The 25,640-nt window shown below is 37.2% G+C and overlaps 2 protein-coding genes across 3 annotated transcripts in view; one reads left to right on the top strand and one right to left on the bottom strand.

The window, feature by feature from the left end:
- The window catches only part of PPP2R5A (protein phosphatase 2 regulatory subunit B'alpha), a 75,605-nt gene that overhangs the window by 4,342 nt on the left and 45,623 nt on the right, over nucleotides 1–25,640 (top strand). Inside the window, exon 1 of one of the 2 annotated variants that reach the window (XM_054478754.2) lies at nucleotides 10,454–10,855. The exons of the other annotated variant lie outside the window; for it this stretch is intronic. Coding sequence (XP_054334729.1) covers nucleotides 10,846–10,855 — 10 coding nt within the window. The 5' untranslated portion in view covers nucleotides 10,454–10,845. Of the gene's footprint in view, nucleotides 1–10,453; nucleotides 10,856–25,640 lie in introns of those variants that run through there. 2 annotated transcript variants of the gene reach the window in all.
- Nucleotides 14,015–19,443, bottom strand: LOC129031915 (large ribosomal subunit protein uL23-like). Its single transcript, XM_063672254.1, has one exon. The coding sequence runs from the start codon at nucleotides 18,326–18,328 to the stop codon at nucleotides 17,861–17,863; it is 468 nt and encodes a 155-aa protein (XP_063528324.1). The 5' UTR covers nucleotides 18,329–19,443; the 3' UTR covers nucleotides 14,015–17,860.

The following is a 25,640-nucleotide window of genomic DNA, read 5'->3' as shown; positions in this document are numbered from 1 at the left end:
GCAAAGAATGTTAGTTCCCATTCTCTTAAATATTTGAAAATCCATATTAAAAATATTTTTAAATGAAGGATTATTAATAGGATTACTAACTTAAATGGTAAACTTTCCTAGTGTATTTAAAGTGTGATTTTATTTATAATCGGTTTTCAGATATGATTTATGTGAAGTGAAGGGCAGCTGTAACATCTTTCAGCACGAGTGTAGAAATGGAAATAGGATTAAGTCAGACTCTTTAAAACATTAAAAGCTGTCGTAAGATTTTTTTACCAAGCGAAGAAGTCAATCTAACCAGTAGAATTGTATAGATGTGCAGTCCTCATAGGAGACAGCCAGGAAATAAATAGCAAGATCAGGCTGAAACTCACTTTGAGATTGAAATCTCCTTCAGAAGAGGTAAAACTTTCCCAAGTAGCACTCAGATTCTTTGTTGGTCCATTCTTAGCAACTGTGTCCCACTAGAGGTATTGAGGCCAGTAATAGTGGTGTTGATTGCAGTGCTTCCTTACCTTTAGGGGGAAAAATGTGTGTGTTTTCTAGAGCAGGTGATCTAAGGTAATTGTGGAACAAGAACACTGACATTATCTTAAGTTCTAAAGCTAAACCTTTTTGTGGAGAGAAAACCGTACTACTCACTCAACTTATAAGGTTTATAGATCTTCTCAAAGTTACTATCATTCCATCTAAACACAATTGGGATGGCACTAGAGGAGAGTTCAAATTCATCTGAAGATGTTAAGAAAATTGTTTACAAAGGGAAATAACATTTTAGTCATTTTAGGACTATTTTCTGAGATATCTCTTCTGGAAGATTTATTTTTAAAAAATTTAAAACATTTTTAGGATATTCTTAAGAGAAATTGCTAAATAAAGTGTTCACTGCTAGTCCTCACATAAAGGAAAAACTTTTCTATTTAAACCTATTTTAACATCTTTAGAATTCCTGTTTAGGATCATCTCTGCCTTCCTCCATTTTATTACCTTATCTGATTGTTAATTGTGGATTATTTTATGAAATGTCTAACTGAATAAAGTGCTAATCCAATAAAATGTATTTGGTAATATAATGCAACCATTGTAGTATGTTACTGTCATGTAAACAGTAGATTTAAATTGTCTTCCTGCATCAGTGATGACTCATTCCTTTCAACTTCAGTTTAGCCATTTTCACCTGCAAGAATAACATTTTTCTCTAGATAAAATAACAAAGATAAATTAGTCTTTAAGGAATTATTGCTGCCTTGGATTTCAAAGACAGGTTTACTAACAGAAATAACACATTTAGATATTTGTGCCTCATTTTTAAGTTAGCTTTTTGTAAAAAGCTGGGGATAAAGACTAGTTTGTTTTTATCTGTTTAGCACTGTGGTTCCCAATCCTGGCTATACTTGGAGAGGTTATTTTTTTAATTTTTTAATTTTTTTTTCAGACTGAGTCTCGCTGTGTTCCCAGGCTAGAGTGCAGTGGCACGATCTCTCGGCTCACTGCCACCCTCTGCCTCCCAGGTTCAAGCAATTCTCTTGCATGCACCACCATGCCAAGCTGATTTTTGTATTTTTAGTAGAGATAGGGGTTTTGCCATGGCTGGTCAGGCTGGTTTCGAACTCCTGACCCCAGGTGTTCTGCCTGCCTTGGCCTCCCAAAGTGCTGGGATTACAGGCGTGAGCCACTGCACCCAGCCTGTACCTGGAGAGTTTAAAACAAAACAAAACAAAACAAAAAATCAGTACCTGGGCACATCCCTAAGAGATTGTAAATTAATTGGCCTAGGGTCAAATCCACTTACAGTATTTTTAAAAGCTCCCAGGGTGATTCTAACGCGCAGCCAGGATTGAGAATCACCGGGTTAGCATTGTCTGTCTATTGATTTAATTCATTAATTGAGACTTTGTCCTTTTCTCTCTGATACTCGTGGTTCATTACCCAGCCTATTAACATTTCCTGCCCCGGCTTCACCTCCTGCTATTTACATTTCACTCTCTTAACTTTGCTGCCCCCTATGGCTTATCAGCTACTTTCCTGAAGTGGGGATAGTGCCATTAGATTCTGGAGTTTAGGTATGATGGGATGATTCTGTTGGTTTGTTGTCATTACCATAATTAAAGCCCAATTATTATTTGATGTAGGGTGGTCAGTTTTCTCTGTGATTTTTGGAGCTGGCAAGTAAAATCGAGAACATATGATAGAGGTTTGCCTAATTTTAATCCCATCATTCAGGATAATAATGATTTCAACCACTTTGGGATGTAAAACTAGTTTCCTCTATATGCTCACAACAGTGTTCTGTTTCTTGAAGATCTAGGCCTGATACTACCATTGTATATGTTAAATACAAGATATTGAACAAAGGAACTATTCTTGAACTTTGCTGCATTTTTGGTCATGCCTTATTTTTATTTCACATTAAGAAATGTTTTTCTCCAGAGTGTTTTCGTGTCTATCATCTAACTTAATCTTGACCACAGCTTTTTATCAAAGGTAGGGCAGTGAGAACTCAGGGCTGCTTATATTCCATATTCCTATTTTGTCTTTGTCTTTTCTGGTAACTGGTTTGAATAATACTTGTGTTAGTTGATTTGTTGTTTGGGTGGGTTTTCAGTTGTTATGTTGTGATGCTCTCTCTCCAGAATGAGATGGTGAATTTTTCTGTGAGAGCAGAAGTCGTTCTCTGTTTTTTCAAATCCTGTTATGGTACCAAATACAGTATTTTGTGCATAATGTCGTAGAGACAGAATCACTGTTTTGATGAAGAAATTATCTTTTGGTTGTCTTCTAGTCACCCCTTCCCCTTTAGATTGTGCTGCTTTTAGTGATGTTTGGTGCTATCTACCAGATGTTGATTCTTTTCTGTTTTATTTTTGGTTTTCTGTATTTTTTTGAGACAGGGTCTTGCTCTATCACCCAGGCTGGAGTGTAGTGGCACAATTGTAACTCACTGCAGCCTCAAACTTCTGGGCTCAGGCAATTCTCCCAAGTAGCTAGGACTACAGGTATGTGCTGTCACACCCAGCTAAGTTTTTTATTTTTATTCTTGTACAGACAAGTTCTCGCTATGTTGTCCTGGCTGGTCTTGAACTCCTGGCCTCATGTGATCCTCCGTCTTTGGCTTCCCAAATGCTGGGATTACAGATGTGAATCACTGCCTCACCCAATTTTTTGGTTTTAATATATTTATGCCTAAAACTGGTTCAGGATTATTTAAAACAGGGGAATCCAAGGGAAGAGAATACAGTCATGGGTTCTTAGTTTCTGTCTTTGGTTGTGCTAGTAAAGCCCCTTCCTCATCCTTCTTTTCTGCTTATCACTAGAGACAGAAACTAAAAACCATGGCTTCAGGATGCTAAAAGCCTAAAACAAAATGAAACAGAACAACAACAACAAAATAAGGTGGGTTGGACAAGGTTGATTTAAAGTAAATGAATTCTGGGTCCTTAATATCTTGGTAGTAAATAGTAAATGTAGGTTTAAAACAAAAGATTATTTGTATTTTGCCAATGACCAGTATGAGTGACATGTAACATTATTGATTGAGTTGTTGCTATGAAAGTTACTGTATAAAATTTGTGAGGAAAAGTAATACTGGGTTGACTCCTAGACATGGACATGTGTGTATAAAATAACTGAAACAATTTGTTTGCAGTAATTTCTAAGTTTGAGATGCAATCTTTATTTATAAGGATGTCCTTGAAGGAGGTAAAAGGAACAGATTTGAAATATATAATACTTTTAGTGTATTATTATGTAACAAGCAATCTAAATGCTTTGCTGAAAGAGTTTTATATGACAGACTGGGATTATGCAAAATAAACTCTACTTCTCTGAGCAGGATGTTGACTAATAAGCACTTTCAAGCTTAGTTTTTATATCTGTCTTTTTGAACTGTTAGCTGAAGGATTTTATTTATGTGGGCCTTTTAAGTCAGTAATGAAGAATTTTAGAAATCTTGTAATTTTGATTGGGTTTGCTGAAGAAACATACTGGAATTTTTTTTTTTTTTTTTTTTTTTTTTTGGTGGGGGTAGTCTAACTTGGATACTGAAGACAAGGGATTTCTTGAAAACACACTCCTCCTACTGGAATGGTGATGCTAATTGCAGCTACTATAACCTTACTGTGATGTTACATCTAGTTGAGCTTTCCAGTGCTGAATGGGATCTCAGAAGTCATTCTGGTTTAGCCTCCGTTGGGAATTGATTTCACTCTTGTTATTCTAATAAATATCTTGCCATTTCATCAGAGAAGTTTTCTTTAAGGTAGGGAGGAAAGTACAGGGTTTTAAAACCCTTATTCTCTCAGGTTTTGCTTAGTTAATGAATAAACCGTTTAGATGATAGCTAAAATGAGGTTGAATACCTGAAACAAGAATTTTTAAATGGCTTAGAACTTGAAGTTCAGTAGTATCAAATCTAAAATTGTATATTTTTTCAGCAGAATGCAGATTTTAAAAAATTGTATATTTTGTCTAATTGGTTTTGCCTTCGTTTCACATTGTATCAAGGATATTCCATAATTATAGCTATTACCATAAGTCAATGGTTATTTGAACTCATTGTTAATCCCCTGCCTCTAAATTGATAAAAGTGAAAAAGGGAAAAAGGTGAGACAGTTTTTGTTAAAATTCCTGAATTTTAGTTAGCAAAACTGGGTAGATTTTTAAAACAACTTTTCAGACAGGCTTTTCTAAAGAAAAATATCTATTGAAGTTAAAAGTAAAATAAGACATAACTTCTGTAGGAATATGTTTCTAATTTTATTAAAACAAACAACAACAACAACAACAAAAACTTGCCCTACCATTCTTCTTTAAATTGGTCAGTGGCAAAATATTTTGTTTGCTGTGAAATTAGACACATACTTTATTTTCAAAAATCTAGTACTGAAATCTTTTCCTTTCTTCGGTTTTTCATAGTACATAAAATTTTGGTGAACCACTGCAGAGATTAAAACTTAGTAAAGTGAGTACAATGATAAATGCTTTTTCTTTTAAATTTAATGTCTCTAGGAGTTTATAGTTGGTGATGAATACAGACTTGTAAGCAGGCAGTTTCAATTAATGTGTTAAGTGTCATGATAAGAATAAGCTCTAAAATGTTAAGGGAGTATGTGAAGGACTCAATCTGGTTTTGGTACGGGAGGGGAGCAATCAGGGAAAGTTTCCTGGAGAAAGTGACAGGTAAACTGCCATCTAAAAGGTCAGAAGGTGTTAGGCCAAGATAGATGGGCTAAGAGGTCCACCCAAAAGACAATATATGGAGACCCAAAGGTAATTCAGCATAGCATATTTTGGGAATTACCAGCAGTTTACATAGCTGTGATCTAGAATATAGGTTACATTCTATATCTCTATGTGGTATATTCTGTATCACTAGAGAAGCGGAACAGCATTTAGGGTCTAGTGCATAGTCTTGTTGCTATGTTGAAGAATGGATGTAGGCAATTTATTGCATTCATACCTGACAGTAACATGAAGAATGTATTGGGAAATGAGAGTGAGTAACACTAGTGAGGATACTGACACAGTAATCCAGACAAGAGATAAAGGTGCTTGTCCAAGGGCGGATGGGGTGGTGTCACAGGCAAAATCTGGTGAGAGGGAACAATCAACGGTGATACATTTCTAACTTGGGCAACTGGATGTATGATAGCAGTTTATTGAAAGGGAAAAAGGGAGACATTAGATTTGGGAGGAGAAGATAATGGTTCTTTGTTGGACAGGTCGAAGTGTCCATGAGAAATTGAAGTGAAGCTGCCTAGTAGGAAGGTGGATTATTTGGATATGGAGCAATGTGCTAGAGATAATTTGAGAGTCTTTGGCTTACATGTGGCATTTGAAGCAATGGAAGTAGAAGCAGCTGCCCACTGCAAATGGATAGAATGAGAAGACGCCGAGGAATACCAACATTGAGATAATGGGTAAGGGAAAAAGGTACAACTAAGAGCCAAGAGAGACAGCTGGAGTGGAGGCCAAAGAAGACAGGAGAGAGTGGAGACAAGGCTGTCAGGGGAAGAGAGTCTTTAAAAACTGGGGGATGGGTGGGGAAAGTAGTAACAGTGGATAACTGTGGACAAGTCAAGTAAGAACTGAAAAGTTTCCATGGGTTAGTCTTTAGGCAATATTGGTGACTTGAGAGGCGTTTGGAGGACTGATAATGTGAAATGAGATTTGTGTAAGGTGGATAGTGAGTGGAAATTGTAAAAGCTGAATGAGTAAGTATGGACAACTCTTTCAGAAAGTTTGTCAGTTAAAAATTACTATAGCTACTGGGTAGAGAATGCATTGTAGCAGAACAAGATTTTTAGGAGGACAAGTTAGGAGATTAATAAGCCAGGTAAGACATTATGTGACTTAGGCTAGGGTCGTAGCCCAAGATGGAGAGAAAAAGATGCGTTTGAGATATATGTTAGATAGGACCTTGTTAATGAATTGTTTGGGAGGAGATGGAAAGGCAGAGGTGTAGGAGTCAAGGATGACTCTCAAGTGCTTTAGCTTGGACACCTGGGTGGATAGGAATGTGTCCCACCACTGAGAAAAGAGTACACTGGAGGGGGAATCAGGTATAGAGGGAAAATCCAGAGTTGTATTTTGGAAATTTTAAATTTGAGATGCCATTTAGAAACCCAGTTATAAATATCAAATAGACCACTGCATATGTGAATCAAAGAGTGCCCATTTGGTAATTTCTATGACTTCTAAACATTAACTGTATTCTTTACATTAACCTTTAATGGCCTGCCAAGACTTTCAGATTTGCTTATAAGAAGACATTGATAGTTTGGGTTGCTGGCCACTTAGTCTCCTGGCCAAATTGGATTATCTGTTCCCTACTCTATAGAACATCTTCTGTGTACACTGCATGATAAGATGTCATTGTTATGTGCATGAAGGAGAGCACAAAATATGCTGGGACAAGTTGCCTGAATAAGGTTAAAGTGCCTGCTTTTTGTCTTTAGACTGTAAGTGCTTTGAGACCCAAGAGCCATATCTTTCTACACAGGATTTAGATAGTCAATGCTGTTTTATATTTATTGAATGAAAGAATGAAGCAAAAACTATTAAATTGATTGAAAGAAAAACATCATTTTATATCATACAATAATTTACAATTTTAGGATGATTTATAACTGAGTAATGTTTACCTGCAACACTAAACTGGTTAGCATTTTATAGGTGAAAAAACCAAAACCTAGGTAGGTTACATTCTTGTGCCGGTCATGTATGACTTGCCCTTCTCAGTTGGTTGCTGATTCCTCTACTAAATGGAAGGTGTTTGTTGCCTGGACTGAAGCAAAGTTGAGTACCTTATTTCCTTACAGTGCAACAGAGAAATATTTATAATTGAGAACCTTATCAAGAGAAATACGTTTCTTTTCTTTTTCTTTCCTTCTTTTTTTTTTTTTTTTTTTTGAGACGGAGTCTCACTCTGTCACCCAGGCTGGAGTGTAATGGCACAATCTCTGCTCACTGCAACCTCTGCCTCCTGGGTTCAAGTGATTCTCCTGCCTCAGCCTCCCGAGTAGCTGCCACCACGCCTGGCTAATTTTTTTTTTTGTATTTTTAGTAGAGACAGGGTTTCACTATGTTGGCCAGCCTGGTCTTAAACTCCTGACCTCATGATCCACCCGGCCTCCCAAAATGCTGGGATTACAGTCTTGAGCCACCATGCCCAGCCAATACATTTCTTTTTGATAACTTGAAATGAGATTGGCATAAGGTGAAAAGTGAGTGGAAATTGTAAAAGCTGAATGAGTAAGTCTTTAGACTATAGTCTTTAGTCTAACTAAAGACTAAGACTAAGCCTATAGCCTATAGTCTTTAGACCTTTAGACTGTAGTATAGTCTTTAGACTATAGGTGCTGGGCAAGTAAGCCAGTATTGAACGTAGATTTTTCCTAAGACCCGTTAAAGCAAGGGATCTTTGTTTCTTAAATTCTTCTGATATAAAAATGCTTCACTGATCTTCTTTGAAGCACTGTCCTCTCCTTTTTAAGTAACCTAAAGTTTTTCTCAAAAAAAAGACAGCATTTGTTTTATGAATGAGTACTGAGAAACAAGATGAAGTGAATTGTTAATCATTCAGCACATTTGTGTCACAGTTAGATTTTGGAGTCACCAATCAAAGTTACAATGATCTGTAATTAGCTTGAAGAAATTGTAGATTATCAAGAACTGATTAGAATCTACTTGTTTTTGCTTCTTTTGGAAATTTTGGGTATATTCTGGTCCCCTTTTACACAAAGTTTTTGAAAACTTTAAAAAATACTCTTCCACATTACCATAGTACCATCTTTCTGATCATTTCTTCTCAATTTGATAGAGGAAAAAAGTTAGGTCAAGATAACAGAGACTTGGATATAAAAGTCAATTGGGTTAATCTACCACTTGACTGATTTTATTCTTCCACTAAAACTTCCAGACAAGCTGAAATGAGAGTTAGATGTCATCTCCTCAAATAGTTTTCCACATACTTTTGTGCTTCCAGTGAATGAACCAACCTAATTTTGAATCCAGAGTGAACATAAAGTAGCAAATATGACAATGAGGGGCTTTTAAGATGCATTTATTTCCCACAATCATATTGCCTTCATAAGACTTTTTTTTTTTTGAGACAGGGTCTCGCTCTGTCCCCCAGGCTGGAGTGCAGTGGTATGATCCCTGCTCACTGCAACCTCCACATCCTGGGTTCAAGCAGTTCTTCTGCCTCAGCCTCCTGAGTAGCTGGGATTATAGGCTCCCGCCACCACAACTGGCTAATTTTTGTATTTTTAGTAGATACGGGGTTTTGCCATGTTGGCCATGCTGGTCTCGAACCCCTGACCTCAGGTGATCTGCCTGCCTCTGCCTCCTAAAGTGCAGGGATTAACAGGTGTGAGCCACTGTACCTGGCCCATAAAAAATTTTGATTATTCATATAGGAAAGGTAAAAATAACTCAGCCCTCACCTAGCTGCCGTATATCTAGTCACTGGTTTTGGTAGTTCATCTGTTTTGATAATCTGTTTTTAATTTGGATCACCTGGATACTCTCTATATATTTTTAAGAACTAATTTTTTTTAAGATCTAGAGAAGTAACTTCTATAGAACAGGAATGACTATTTTAGGTTATAATACAATACTTGCTGTGAGTCCTAAGTGAATCTTAGTTTTCATGGTTTTCTAAAATAAACTCATTTAAAGAATATGTAATGGGAAGTATCATATTTTAAACTACCCCATTTTATTATTTATTTATTATTTTTGTAAAAACTTATAGACTCACTGTTAAAACAACTCAAAGGAGAATCTTAACAATGGTAGAAAGTAAAAATTCCCACCCAGAGGAAATCTCTCTTAAATTTTTGAGCATCTTCCCATGTTTTCCCATGAGTGGGATCATACTGTGTATGTTGTTCGATAGCCTGTTATTTTCTGTTAATAGAATATTACAAATAGCAAATTTCTGAATGAAAAAAATATTAGAATCAATTTGGAATTGTTTGTGAATAAAGTTTTTATTTCTGGAAATACTGAACCAACTCATTGGAAACCTTGGTTATAAGTTTCTTATGTTTAATGGAAAGGAAATAATTTCTAAGAGTACTAGTATTTAATTTCATGGAAATTATATGTGAATCTCTTGGAAAATCCAATTTAAAGAATGTGCCGTTTTAAAGTATATATATAATATTTTATATAATTTCCAGGGTTCTTGGATTTCCCCACCACCACCATCCTAAAGCCCATTTATGCTGATGGTGGAAGGAAGTGGGATGTCTGTAGAGCTTAGGTCCTGCTCTAGAGACTTGAACACCTTGTTTTTGTTTGTTTGTTTGAGACAGGGTCTTGCTCTGTCACCCAGGCTAGAGTGCAGTGGTGCAGTCTCCTCACTGCAACTTCTGCCTCCTGGTTCAAGCAATTCTCCTACCTCAGTCTTCTGAGTAGCTGGGATTACAGGTGCGAGCCACCATGCCTGGCTAATTTTTGTATTTTTAGTAGAGACGGGGTTTCGCCATATGGGCCAGCCTGGTCTCGAACTCCTGGCCTCAAGTGATCTGCCCACCTTGGCCCCCCAAAGTGCTGGGATTACAGGTGTGATCCACCATGCCCAGCCCAGTTAATTTTTTGAATAAAAAATAGCAGTAGTTGCGGATATACTTACATTTGAATGGTAATTGATTAAAACATGGAAATATTTAAGTTCTTGAGTTTTAGTATTGTAGGGGTTTTCTTAAAATAATACATACATGTATATATTAGAACATTATCAAACTGGTAGTGCGTATGTGTTCTAATTTCCTGAAATATGATGTCTACAATTTTTTCCCACCATTTTCAATTTTAATGAAATCACAGAACCTTAATAAGTCATATTTAGTCACAGTGCTGTGAATCATTTGTTAATAAACGTTTCCATTGTTACTTTATAATAGCCTGCTCTCTAAAGTTTCAAATAAAAGCTGATTTTAGATTTTTAGTTATTAATGTTCTAGGGGTATTGCCAAAAAAAGCTACATGTCCTATATTCTGTGCCAGTTTCTTAAATTAGAATCTTGGATTGCATCCTCAGCGTGTCACTGTAGTGGTATTGCTGGGTTGCTATGATACAGTGCTTGTTCTATAATTTGTAGCATGAATCCTATATGAGATCTTACTTTAGATTTCAAGTATGTTAGCAGCAGTAATTAGGGATGTTTTCCTCTAAGGAAAATTAAAGTTATAAAATTATTATTTGTTAAAAATGATTCCTGCTACTTCAAATTTATCCTTAAATGTAGAGGATTAACAATGAACAACTTGAAGTAACTTGGTTGTCACCTCAGAAGTTTAGTTTATCACCGATTTAATGAAGATGGGCAAGAAGAGGAAGGCTTTATGATAATGAGTATGTATATTAAGATTTCAGTGTTCTACTTGGTATTTGAAATCTTGAGGAGAGAAATGAATAGAGACTAGATTTGCTGGGAGATGCATTTGAAACAGTGCAAGCAAAACCACATTACAGGGGAAAACTACAAATTATCTTACCATATTGTATTAAAAATTCGGTGAACTGTTCTTAAAACCAACCCTCTGTGGCCATCTTAATAAGCTATTATTACTACCTCTTTTTCATTTTATGTGTTGGTTTTAGTATTTCATTTACATGTTCCTTGAAAATTTTTATTAACCTAATTTAGTATTATAAGTTACAGGAAACATTAAGACAAAACTAGTGGATTCTATGTATGTGCTATGTACACATTGGTGGTGGAATGAAGTTTATGTGATTATTGGTCAGTGGCATTGCTGCAATTGACCTTTAAACTTTTACTGTCTCTCAGCAATGTTTTGGGTATTTGATATGAAAGTATTTTAGAGACCAGAACTGGATTAAATTTTTAAAACAGCTCTGTAGAGATATAATTCATATACCATGTAATTCCCCATTTAAAGTATACAATTCCATGGCTTTTAGTGTATTCACAGACACATGCAGCTACCACAGTCAATTTTGGAATAGTTTTATCATCTCAAAAAGAAATCCCATGCCCTTTAACTATCACCCCCTATTCCTTTAGGGATTCCCTGAGTAACCATTAATTTACTTTCCATCTCTACATTTCCCTATTCTGGTTATTTCATGTGAATGGAATATTATAATATATGGTCTTTCGTAATAGGCTTCTTTCATTCACTTTGCATAATGTTTTCAAGGATTTATTCATATTGTAGCATGTGTTAGTACTTCATTCCTTTTTATGGCTGAATAATATTCTATTGTATGGTTATACTATGTTTTATTTATCCATTCCTCACTTGATAGACATTTCGGTTCTTTCTACTGTTTGGTTATGAATAATGCTGCTGTGAACATTTGTATACAAGTTTTTGTGTGGACATATGTTTTCATTTCTCTTGGGTATATGTAGGAGTGGAACTGCTCGGTCATAAGGTGATTCTGGGCTTAGCCACTTGAGAAATTGCCAATTTTTTCCGTAGTGGCTGCACTATTTTACACTCCCACTTGTGGTATATGAGGATTCTCATCGCTCCACATCCTTACCAGTACTTCTTATTTTGACTTTTGATTATAGCCATCCTAATGGATGTGAAGTAGTATCTCCTCATGGTTATGATTTGCATTTCCCTAATTACTAATGATGTCAAGTGTCTTTGAACATGCTTATTGGCCATTTGTATATGTTCCTTGGAGAAATGGCTCTTTAGATCCTTTGCCCACTTTTGAATTGTTATTTGTCTTTTTATCGAGTTGTAAGAATTCTTTATATCCTTGTTATAAGCCCCTTGTGTCTTTTCACTTTCTTGGTGGTATCCTTTGACGTGCAAACATTTTAAATTTTGATTAAGTCTAAATTCTCTTTTTTCTTGTTACTCGTGCTTTTGGAGTCATTTCTAAGGATCCTTTCCCAAATACGAGGCTATGAAGATTTACCCCGGTGTTTTCTTCTAAGAATTTTGTAATTTTAACTTTTACATTTAGGTCTTTGGCCATTTTGAGTTAATTTTTATATAGGGTATGACTTAAGGATTCAAATTCATTATTTTGCATGTAGTCATTTATCTCCACACCACTTGTTGAAAATACTTCTTTCCCCATTAGATGGTCTTGGCCCTTTTGTTGAAATTAGCACATGGTTTTATTTCTGGATTCTCAATTCTATCCCATTGATCTGTATGTCTGTTCTTGTGTCAGTACCACACTGTCTTGATTACTTGTTTTATATAGTAAGTTTTGAAATGGGATAGTGTGAATCTTCCTACTTTGTTTTTCTTTTTCAGGATTGTTTCGGCTGTTATTGGGTTACTTATAATTGCAAAGTTAAGTTTTTGATTTAAGATCTTTTGTTCTTTCTTATAGACATTTATAGCTATATCTTTCTCTCTAAACACCCTTAAATTTTGGTATGTTATATCTTCATTTTCATTTGTCTCAGTGTATTTTTTATTTTCTTTTAGGTTTCTTCTTTGACCCATTAGTTGTTTAAGAATCATTTAATTTCCAAAGATTTTTGAATTTCCCAAAAATGTTTTAACTTCTCTTTTTTAAGAGATGGGGTCGGCCAGGTGCGGTGGCTCACTCCTGTAATCCCAGCAGTTTGGGAGGCCGAGGTGGGTGGATCACCTGAGATTGGGAGTTCAAGACTAGCCTGACCAACATGGAGAAACCCCATCTCTTCTTAAAATACGAAATTAGCCGGGGTGGTGGTGCATGCCTGTAATCCCAGCTACTTGGGAGGCTGAGGCAGGAGAGTCGCTTGAACCTGGGAGGAGGAGGTTGCGGTGAGCCGAGATGACGCCATTACACTCCAGCCTGGGCAACAAGAGCAAAACTCTGTTTCAAAAACAAACGAAAAAAGAGATGGGGTCTCGCTATGTTGCCCAGGCTTGAGTACAGTGGCCGTTCACAGATGCTCTAATAGTATACTGTGGCCTCTTAACTCCTGGCCTCAAAGGGATCCTTGTTGCCTCAGCCTCTCAAGTAACTGAGCCTACAGGTACATGCTACCAAGCCTGGCCCCAGTTTTTTTTTTTTTTTTGAGAACGGAGTCTCACTCTGTTGCCCAGGCTGGAGTGCAGTGGCATGATCTCGGCTCACTGCAACCCCCACCTCCCAGGTTCAAGCGATTCTCCTGCCCCAGCCTCCTGAGTAGCTGAGACTACAGGCGCACGCCACCATGCCCGGCTAATTTTTGTATTTTTAATAGAGATGGGGTTTCACCATGTTGGCCAGGATGGTCTTGATCTCCTGACCTCATTAGCAGCCACCCACCCCTACCTCCCTGAGGGCTGGGATTACAGGTGTGAGCTGCCACAACCAGCCCCCAATTCTTTTTTTTTTTTTTTTTTTTTTTTTTTGAGACGGAGTCTCGTTCTGTGCCAGGCTAGAGTACAGTGGCTCCATCTCAGCTCACTGCAAGCTCCGCCTCCCGGGTTCACGCCATTTTCCTGCCTCAGCCTCTCGAGAACCTGGGACTATAGGCGCCCACTACCACGACTGGCTAATGTTTTGTATTTTTAGTAGAGACGGGGTTTCACCGTGTTAGCCAGGAGGGTCTCAATCTCCTGACCTTGTGATCCTCCCAAAATGCTGGGATTACAGGTGTGAGCCACAGCACCCGGCCCCAGCCCCCAATTTTTAAATGTTACTGATTTCTAACTTCATTCCTTTGTGGTCAGAGAACATAGTTTATATTTCTGCTCTTTTAAAATTTTTGAGGTTTGTTTTATTATCCGGTATGTGGTCTGGTCTTTCCTGGTGGATGTACCATGTGTGCTTGAGAATATATATTCTTCTGTTGTTGGGTGGAGTGTTCTATAGTGAGTGTAAATTCTATAGTGTTCCATAGACACCTGTTAGGTGTAGTTGGTTTATGTGTGTTCAAAGTCTTCTATTCATTGATCTTCCACCTAATTGTTTTATCCATTATTGAAAGTGGGGTGTTGAAGGCTTCAACTATTACTGCTTTTGAATTTTCTATTTCTCTCTTTGTTTCTGTCAGTTTTTCTTCATATATTTTGGTACTGTGTTAGTAGGTGCAAATATGTTTATAATTGTTACCCTCTTCCTGAAGGACTGACCCTTTTATCATTACAAAATGACCCTCTTTAGATATGAGATAAAGAGTATCTTTATATAATGATATTTATATCTAAATAAGATACAAGGATGAAAAATAATATATATCCAAACAGCCACAAGAAAACTGGAGTGGCTATACTAATGTTAGGAATAATGCTCAAAATCCTAAGGAAATTGAACACTTGAACAAAGGATTCTTAGCAAAGCAATTTTACTTCTGCACAGAGGGTGCCTCCCTGGCCAGCTGCCATGAGAGCACACCTGAACAAAGGGGCACAAGAGCCTTTATTCCTGATGCAAGTCCTGCCCCTGTACCCTTTCTCCATTGGCCGGGGTTGGGTTGTACAATCTAAACTAATCCTGGTTGGCTAAACATTTTATTTTTTTTAGATAGGGTGGGCATGTAAAGGAAAGTGGAGGGAATAGGGGAAGGGGTGTCTGTAATGAGCCATAAGTTAGTCCTCTTTCCAAATAAGGAAAGGAATGTGAGCTGGTACTGATAACACTTGGTAGTGCGGCATGCCTGGGCATTTAACAAAGGCGAGAAGGGAAAAGGGGAAAAAAGGAGAAAAATGGAGGGGGGGTAACTATGAATTAAAGAATAAAAGATTGATCAGATTATTTGAAGAGAAACCTCATCATATCCCACACTAATATCAAACAAAACAGACTTTAAAAATATATATAGTTTGATATATATCTTATATCTATGTCTATTTAAGATATAAGAGACAAAAGTTTTTAAAGCCTGTTTTGTCTGTATATGTCAAACATTTACCTATTTTTTAAAGTCTGTTTTTATCTAATATTGGTATAGCCACTCCAGCTTTCTTGTGGTTGTTTACATGATATATTATTTTTCATCTTTTTATTTTCAATCTACTTGTATTTTTAAATTTAAATTGTATCTTTTGGAGACCTAGATCATTTTTTAAAAATTCAGTTTGACAATCTCTACCTTTTGATGGGCTTGGTTAATCCATTTACATTGATTGATTGATTGATTGATTGATTGATTGATTGAAATGGAGTCTCGCTCGATTGCCCAGGATGGAGTGTAGTGGCACAATCTCCACTCACTGCAACCTCTGCCGCCAGGGTTCAAGCAATTCTCCTGCCTCAGCCTCCCAAGTAGCTGGGCTTACAGGTACCTGCCACCATGCCTGGCTAATTCTTTTTGTAGTTTTTAGTAGAGACAGGGTTTCACCATCTTGGCCAGGCTGGTCTTGAACTCCTGACTTTGTGATCCACCCACCTGGGCCTCCCAAAGTGCTGGGATTACAGGCGTGAGTCACCACGCCCCTCCGGTTAATCCATTTACACTTAATGTAGTTGTTCATATAGTTGGATTTATGTCTGCCATTTTACTTTTCTGTTTTCTCTGTATCTCATGTCTTTTTTTCCTCTATTTTATTGTATTCTTTTTCCGTTTTCTTTAGTATTAAGTGACTATTTTCTAATGCAGCATTTAAACTTGTGTAATGATTATTTTTCACTACATATTTTTGAGTTTTTTTTTTTTTTTTTTAGCGTCTGCCCTTGGGTTTATTATATACATATTAACTTATTAGAATCAGCTTCAAATTTATACAAGCTTTGTTTCAGTGAGATGTAGACTCATTATTCCTATATGCCTCTATTTTCTTTCCTCCTTTTTTGTGATGTTTGTGTTATATAATATCTATTAATGTTACAACCCTGTGAATATATTGTTATAATTATTACTTTACCATCAGTAGTTATTTCTTTAATGCAGCACAACTTTCCTCCCACCTCCTCCTTTGTGCTGTTATTAGCAAATACATTACATTTCTATATATTAACCGTCCAATGGTACATTATATAATACTGTTTTATGTAATGGCTGTTAAAATCAGGTAAGAGAAGAAAGAAAAATAGGCACTTATAATGTACTTTATAGTTACATAATTATCTTTACTGGTGCTCTATGTTTTTAAATACAGATTTCAAACTATCATTGGTGGTCATATGCTTTGAGCCTGAAGGAAATCCTTTAGTGTTTCTTATAAGGTAGAACAGCTAGCAAAAAATTCTCCATTTTTATTTATTTGGGAATGTCTTTATTTTGCCTTCATTTTTTAAAGATTCAAATACTTTTCGAGATATGGACTCGCTCTAGTACCCAGGCTGGAGTGCAGTGGCATGATCTTGGCTCACTGCAACCTCTGCCTCCCGAGCTCAAGTTATCTTCTTGCCTCACCCTCCAAGAAGTTATCTTCTTGCCTCAGAATATCTGCCACCACACCTGGCTAATTTTTGTATTTTTTTGTAGAGACAGGGTCTCAACTGTTGCCCAGGCTGATCTTAAACTCCTGAGTCCACCTGCCTCAGCTCCCAAGCCTTCATTTTTGAAAGATCGTTTTATTGGATATAGGATTTTTGGTGACAAGTTTTTTTTTCTTTGAGCACTTTGAATATGTTATTCCACTGTTTTCTGGCCTCAGTTGTTTTTGCTAAGAAGTCAATTGTTATCTTAGCCCTTGAAAATAACTAGTTGTTTTTCTCTTGATGCTTTCAAGGTTTTCTCCTTGTCTTTGACTTTCATAATTTTTACTGTGATGTTTATTTGTGGCTCTTGTTGAGTTTATCCTTCTTGGAGTTTCTTGTGTTAGGTTTATGTTACTCAATACATTATGTTGGTACACTTTTTTTTTTTTTTTTGAGATGGAGTCTTGTTCTGTTGCCCAGGCTGGAGTATAGTGGCATGATCTTGGCTCACTGAAACCTCTGTCTCCCAGATTCAAGTGATTCTCCTGCCTAACCCTCCTGAGTAGTTGGGACTACAGGCACCTGCCACCATGCCCGGCTAATTTTTGTATTTTTAGTAGAGACGGAGTTTTGCCATGCTGGCCAGGCTGGTCTCAAACTCCTGACCTCAGGTGATCCTCCCGCCTCGGCCTCCCAAAGTGCTGGGATTACAGGCGTGAGCCACTGGACCTGGCTGTATGTTGGTACACTTTACGGTGTCCTACAGGTCTCTGAAGCTCTGTTCATTTTTCTTCATTCTTTTTTCTTTCTGTTCTTCAGATTGCATAATTTCTGTTGATGTATTTTCAAGTTCCCCAATTCTTTCTAATGCCAGTTCTCGTCTCCTTATGGGTCCCTTTAGTTTATTTTGCTATTATGTTTTTCAACTCCAGGATTTTCATTTTATTCCTTTTTTTTTTTTTTTGTAAATTCTATCTCTTTATGATAGCCTCTATTTGATGTGACATTGTCATCGTACCTTTCTTCTTTTTTTTTTTATGGTGAAAAGATATATAGAATTAGCCAGCTGGACTCAGTTTAGATGATCCCAATTTTGTTGGCAACATCCAAAGCATCATAATCAGGAGCCAGTCGAACATATGCCTTCTTCTCTCCATCAGGTCGAATCAGGGAGTTGACCTTGGCCACATCAGTGTCATAGAGCTTCTTCACAGCCTGTTTAATCTGGGGCTTGTTGTCATTAACATCCACAGTGAACACAAGTGTGTTGTTGTCTTCTGTCTTCTTCACGGCAGACTCAGTGGTCAGCAGAAACTTGATGATAGCATAGTGGTCAAGTTTGTTTCTCCTGGGGGCGCTCTTCCGAGGATATTTGGGCTGCCTCTGGAGTCGCAGTGTCTTGGGCCGCTGGAAGGTGGGTGACGTGCGGATCTTTTTTTTGTGGCTGTGGACACCTTTCAATACTGCCTTTTTGGCCTTTAAAGCCTTCACTTTGGCTTCGGCTTTAGAAAGGGCAGGAGCTTCCTCCTTCGCTTTCGGCGCCATCTTGTGAAAAGCCCTTCTTTACTTCTTTAGTCATAGTTTAGTTCTTTGAACATATGTAATGACTACTTTAAAGTCATATATTCTGTTAAATCCAACATATGGTCACTCTCACAGGCAGATTCTACAACCTTCTTTTTTTCTGGCACATGGGTTATATTTTTCCTGTTTCTTTGTGCATTTTGTTATTAACTGGACATTTAAAATAACAGGTATCCAACCTTTTGGCTTCCCTGGGCCACACTGGAAGAAGAATTGTCTTGGGCCACGCATAAAATACACTAACGCTCACGATAGCTGACAAGCTAAAAGAAAAAAAAAAGTCCATGCATAATTTTTGTGATACCCACCACCACAGATAAGCAAAAACGTCCTCGCATCCTAAGGGCTGGACTCGGCTGTTTTAAATAATATATTGTAGAAACTCTTGGTACCAACCTTGTTATTGTCACTTGTTTGTTTAGTGACTGGGTGTAGTTTTCCCCCATACTTTGTAAAGCCTCTGATCTTGTTCCTCAGAGAGGTGCAGCTTTGGATATGCCCAGGCACCTTGGGATGACAGTGGATTTGGCAGGGTTCTGTTTGTCTTTTCCTGACCATACTGCCAGCTGTTAAGTTCCATTGATTTTCAGCTGATTGCTGAATTGTTTTCAATAATGCTTTGGGGCATACATTGTTCTACAGACTAATCCAATCAAATCCAGGCTCCTTTGAAGGAATAGTTCCCAAGGTCAGTATGTGATGTTTGTTCTAACATCAGGAGGGCTCCACACTGCTGGTTTTTTTGTTTTTTTTTTTTTGTCTCTCCTGAAAAATAACTAGCCTACAGTTTAGTCTGTATCCTCATTGAATTTACACATCTCCCCATTATCTTTCACCAAAACCTCCACTGTTTTTAAGAGTACCCTTAGGCTTGAACATTTTTTTTAATGCCCTGTTGTAAAGAAGTCAGTTGTTTTGGGAAAAGATGAAGAGCTAACTGTTTTATGGCCTACTTCTTCCCCCAGGCAAAATCTCTGGAGTCAGGGCTCAGAGCTGGGGGTGGGGACAATTGTATGCTTCTCTCTGAAACCCTGCTTTAGGAGCTGAGCAGTTGGGGGAAGTGGGAGCAGCAGCCTGAGGTCTTCTTTTTGGCTTGCCTCTTCCAGTGTGGAATCACCACTTTATAGGCCAGAACAAAGGTGATTGAGGCCCCAGTTATTTTTTTTAGCAGTGTTGCACAAAAGGTAGAGCCTCTGCCCCATGCGTGGAGGTTGGGCAGAAGAAAGGAGGCCTGCCTTTCAGTTGCACTTGTCTAGAACTTATCCTCAGCAACAATAAGTTGCTGTGGAAAGGATGAGAAATGCTGATAGGTCCTACTCCTTACCTAAAGATGTCTGGGAGCTAGAAGTAGAGGAGGATCCCTGTGTTCTTGGCTGCGTCTCTTTGAAGTAGGGTTTCTACGTAGCTGAGCCAAGGGGGAAGGAGCTGTCTTGGTTAAAATACAGTCATGTGCTGCATAACGATGTTTTGGTCCATGACGTGGTATATAGGATGGTGGTCCCAAAATATTACAATGGAGCTGAAAAATTCCTATCCCCTAGTGATGGAGGTTTAGTTCATAGAACAAGGCATGACTCACATGTTTATGGTGATGCCGGTGTAAAAAAACCAACTGCACTATCATATAAAAGTATATATAGCTGCTGGGCATGGTGGCTCATGCCTATCCCAGCACTTTGGGAGGCTGAGGCAGGCGGATCATGAGGTCAGGAGATCGAGACCATCCTGGCTAACACGGTGAAACCCCGTCTCTACTAAAAATACGAAAAATTAGTCGGGTGTGGTGGCAGGCGCCTGTAGTCCCAGCTGCTCCCGGAGGCAGAGGCAGAAGAATGGCATGAACCCGGAAGGCGGAGGCTGTAGTGAGCCATGATCGCGCCACTGGGCGCGATCCAGCCTGGGTGACAGAGCGAGACTCCATCTCAAAAAAAAAAAAAAAGTATATATAGCTTATACAATTATGTACAATACATAATACTTGATAATAAATGTTACTGGCTTATGTATTTATTATGCTATTTTTATCATTATTTTAGAGTGTACTCCTTCTACTTATTACAAAAAAAAAAGTTAGCTGTAAAGCAGCCTCAGGCAGGCCCTTCAGGAGGTATTCTAGAAGATATGGAGATGAGACAGTGACGTAGATGATCCTGACCCTGGGTAGGCCTAAGCCAATGTGTGTTTGTGTCTTAGTTTTTAACAAAAAAGTTTAAAAAGTTAAAAAGTCTGAAAAATAGAAAAAAGCTTGTAGACTACTGATAGAAAAAATATTTTTATACAGCTGTGCAGTGTGTGTTTTAAGCTATGTTATTGCAAAAGGGTAAAAAAGTTAAAATTTTAAAGTGTATATAAAGTAAAGTTACAGTAAGCTAAGGTTATTATTGGAGAAAGAAAATGTTTTAAATAAATTTAGGGTAGCCTAAGTATACAGTTTATAAAGTCTATAGTAGTGTACAGTAATGTCCTAGGCCTTCACATTCACTCACCACTTACTCATCCAGAGCAACTTCCAGTCTTGTAAGCTCTATTCATGTTAAGTGTCCTAGACAGATGTGCCATTTTTAAATCTTTTATACCATATTTTTTATTGTACCTTTCTATATTTGGATACACTTAAAATTGCCTATAGTATTTAGTATAGTAGCATGCTGACAGGTTTGTAGCTTAGGAGCAGTAGGCTCTACCATATAGCCTAGGCGTGTAGTAGGCTGTGCCATCTAAGTTTGTGTAATACATTCTATGATATTCACACAATGATGAAACTGCCTGAGGATGCATTCTCAGAATGTATTTCTGTCATTTTAAGTGAAGCATGACTGTACCACTAGCTCTTGCTATTCTAACTGAATTTTCATAGATATTCCTGAATAGATGTTTTTTTGCTGTTTGCCCTTAGGACCATTTCAGAGGCTATAAAAATGGCTGTTTTAAACATAACTTCTATCAATTTCCCTGGTGAGTAGGTCTGTGGAACTTCTCACCTTGTCTTGTCAGAAGTTGATCTCCTTCTGGACTAGAATTTTAGCTTTTTTTGTAGTAATAATTAGTATCTTAGCCTTATTTAGGACTTCATAGCTTTCAGGTACATAATCATGCCAATAAATCTGAAAACCTAAGAGGAAATGGGAGAATTCCTTGAAATAAACAGCTTTCTGAAACTGACACAAGAAGAAACAAAAATCTGAATAGTTATGTATCTATTTGACTGATTCCTAATTTAAAACTCCAACAGGAAAATTACTAGAAAATTATAGACCAATATCCCTTATGAACATAGATTTTTTAAAGTTGTATACAAAATATTAAGAAATTGAATTTGAAATATATAAATAGAATGAGATATTTTGATCATGTGGGATTTATGCCAGGAATGTAAGGCTGGTTTTACATTAAAAAAAGATTTGCTACATAAATAGAATAAAATAAAAATTATCACTTCAACATAGAGAAAATAGAAAGTTCCTTCTCTGTATAGTTGCCTTCTCTTTAGTACTTTTCTATGCAAATCCTAGCCACCTCAGTAGCCCTATCTCTAGTCTTTATTTTGCTCATTAAATCTGCTTGTTCTTTTAGGATTTCTTTTTCCTGTGCTTTCTCTCTCTGGAGAGCCCTAGCAGATAGGGAGCTGGTGCGATTGTGGGGCTTTCTTTTCCTTCCCACAGTGATCACAGTCCTGTACTGCCTGTTTTCTAGCATCTGAAAACAATTGTTTTATATATTTTGTTCAGTTTTTAGTAGTTCACAGTGGAAGGGATAGTCTTCTGGAAGAAGTCTTGCCCACACTTTTTGTCATTCTTACCCAATAGGTATAAAGTGATGTATGACATTTCATGTATAAATTCATGTATACTGTTTATACATACTTATATTTTTTTGGTTACCAGTGTGGTTGTATATATTTTCATATACTTATCGGTCATTTATGTTTCATATGACCTTTTTTTCCTATAGATTTTGGATTTTTTTCTTAATGATTTGTAGGTGTTCTTTTGTACATTCTGTATACCAATTTCTTGTCCACATTTAATTTTTTAGTTCTTTTGGAACTAATTTTTGTGTGTGAAGGAAGGATCTAATTTTAATTTTTTTCATATGAGTAGCTGGAATAATTTATTGAATTTTAAATATTTCCTACTGACTTAAAAAAAAAAACACCGACCCTATAATATACTAACCTTTTGTATATGTATACTGGCATGTTTCTAAGTGCCTTATTTTTTTTTCCTCAGTGGTCTGTGAATTTCTGCACAACACCATGTGGTTTTAATTACTAAATGTGGTAAGATGACTCTTCCCTTCTTCATCTTAAAAATCATCTTGGCTATTCTTGGCACTTTAGTTTTCCAGACGCATTTTTAAGAACAACTCTAATGGTTCCACCAAAATACCCTATTGAGAATTTAATCTGAATTGTATTCCTTGTATAGATTCATTGGGGGAAAACATTGATTCTTCTCAACCATGAATATAATATATCTCCATTTATTTATCATACATTTCAAGAATGTTTTATAATTATATTCATAAGAGCCTTGCTTGTTTTTCATTAGACTTCTCAGATTCATTGCCCTTGGAACACAGTTACCATATTATGAGGGAGCTCAGACCGCATGGAGAGGCTATATGTTGGAGGTTCTGGTACTAGCCCCAGCTAGTCTGTCAGCCAAAAGCCATCAACTACCAGACATATGAGTGATTTAGCCTTCTCAGAGTTCCATCCTCTAGCTTTATAGTCCTTTAGCTGAGGCCTTAGACATCATGGAGCAGAGATAAGCTATCCCTGTTCTGTCCTTTCTGAATCCCTGACACAAAGAAATTGAGAAAGGTAGTTTTTTTTGTTTTTTTTTTTTGTTTTTTTTTAAGATGGGTTCTTGCTTTGTTGCCCAGGCTGGAGTGCATGATCACAGCTTACTGCAGCTGCAACCCTCTGGCCTCAAGTGATGCTCCCACTTCAGCCTCCAAGTAGCTGGAACTACAGGTGTGTGCCACCAAGCCTATTTTTTTTTTTTTTTTTGAGATGGAGTCTTGCTGCGATGCCCAGGGTGAAGTGCAGTGGCTCAGTCTCAGCTCACTGCAAACTCCACTTCCCGGGTTCAAGCGATTATCCTGCCTCGGCCTCCTGAGTAGCTGGGACTTACAGGCACGTGCCACCATGCCTGGCTAATTTTTTTTTGTATTTTAGTAGAGATGGGGTTTCACCGTATTGGCCAGGTTGGTCTCAACTCCTGACTTTTGAAGTGATCCGCCCACCTCAGCCTCCCGAAGTGCTGGAATTACAGGCATGAGCCACTGTGCCCAGCCAAGTCTAGCTAAATTTTAAATTTTTCGTAGAGACAAGTTCTTGCTGTGTTGCCCAAGTTGGTCTTCAGCTCCTGGGCTCAAGCAGTTCTCCTGCCTCAGCCTCCCAAAATGTTGGGATTACAGGTGTAAGCCACCACGCCCAGCCCAATAATTGTTTTAAGCCACAGAATTTTGGGATAATTTGTTACTAAGAATAGAAGGTGAATACCCCAGGCATCATTATGCTTATGATTTGGCTTGTTTTATAAGTTTTCCTATGGGAACACATAATCAGAATATTCTAATATAGTATATGGGGAATAGTTTCACATCCTGAATTAATAAATTGGTATTTATTACTGTCTTATGAGCTTGGGGAATTTGTATTTGTATTATGTATGATTTTTAAAAACATACCTGAGTTTGTAAGACAGAGGAATAGACTCAGACATTGAAAATTCATCATGAACACTATGCTTCTTGGGAAACTGGACTTACTGTCTATTGAGGGTGTACTAACATTCCTGTGTGGTTGAGAATGAGGTTTCATTTTCCATGACATTTCTGTAGTCAGATATATGTTACACAGAGTTAAAACACCCAAACTTGTCTTAAAGACCTCTTAATTTAGTTGTACAGTCTTCCTAAGTAGTTTTCATAAATTGACATTAAAGAACATAATGTAAAACTTCTTTGCATCATTTTCCTAAAGATTCTAATTTACTTCGAAAAATTCTCACAAAGTTTGCTAATATTGAATGTCATTGAAATAAGCCAGGTTATATACTCAACTATGTAGATTTTATTATTTCTCTGATATTTTAATTTTATGTAAATATGAAGTATACATACAAGTACATCTCATTGTATTGTGCTTCACTTTATTGCATTTCCCAGATATTGTGTGTTTTATTTTTTTTAAAACAAATGGAAGGTTTTTGGCAAACCTGCATTGAGCAAGTCTGTTGGTCCCATTTTTCCAATAGCATGTGCTCGCTTTGTGTCTCTGTGTCACATTTTGGAGATTCTTGCAATATATATCTGTTATGATCATCTCCGATTAGTGATCTTTAATGTTACTATTGTAATTGTTTTGAGGCATCATGAACCATACCCATATAAGATGTCAAACTTAATCAGTAGGTGTTGTTTGTGTTCTGATGACTCCACCAACTGGCCATTTCTCGGTCTTTCTTCCTCTCCTTGGGCCTCCCTATTCCCTGAGACACAACAAAATTGAGATTAGGCCAATTAAATACCTCTGCAATGGCTGCTAAGTGTTGAAGTGAAAGGAAGAGTCTCACACCTCACTTTAAATCAGAAGCTAGAAATGATTAAGCTCAGTGAGGAAGGCATGTTGAAAGCTGTGATTGGCCAAAAGCTAGGCCTCTTGTACCAAACAGCTAAGTTGTGAATGCAAAGGAAAAGCTCTTGAAGGACATTAAAAGTGCTACTCCAGTGACCGCATGAATGATAGGAAAGCAAAACAGCCTTATTGCTGATTTGAAGAAAGTTTGAGTGGTCTGAATAGAAGATCAAACAGCCATAACATTTCCTTAAACCAAAGCATAACCCAGAACATGTCTAAAAATGCCCTTCCTGAACCTCTGTACTTAATTGATAGTTGACTAGTTACAGAGTTCTAGACTGGCATTAGAATTCTAATAGGATAGCCCCATTATCTTCTAGCATGACTTCTGCTGATAAGAAATTCCATAGATATTTAACCTCTGATTCCTTTGTGGGTGACTTTTTTTTTTTTTTTTTTTTTTAATCTGAAAGCTTTTATTCTTCTCTCCTGAGCATCTGAATTTTCTTTTTTTTTTCATTTATTTTTATTTATTTATTTATTTATTTTTAATTTATGAAGTATTTATTGATCATTCTTGGGTGTTTCTCGGAGAAGGGGATATGGGAGGGTCATAGGATAATGGTGGAGAGAAGGTCAGGAGATAAACACATGAACAGAGGTCTCTGGTTTTCCTAGGCAGAG

Source organism: Pongo pygmaeus, chromosome 1 (assembly GCF_028885625.2).
Source record: "Pongo pygmaeus isolate AG05252 chromosome 1, NHGRI_mPonPyg2-v2.0_pri, whole genome shotgun sequence".
Lineage (NCBI taxonomy): Eukaryota > Metazoa > Chordata > Mammalia > Primates > Hominidae > Pongo > Pongo pygmaeus.
This window is presented reverse-complemented; position numbering and strand designations above follow the sequence as displayed.

Coding starts and splice junctions, on each gene's coding strand:
- LOC129031915 (XM_063672254.1), bottom strand. CDS start 18,328: ATGGCGCCGAAAGCGAAGGAGGAAGCTCCTGCCCTTTCTAAAGCCGAA.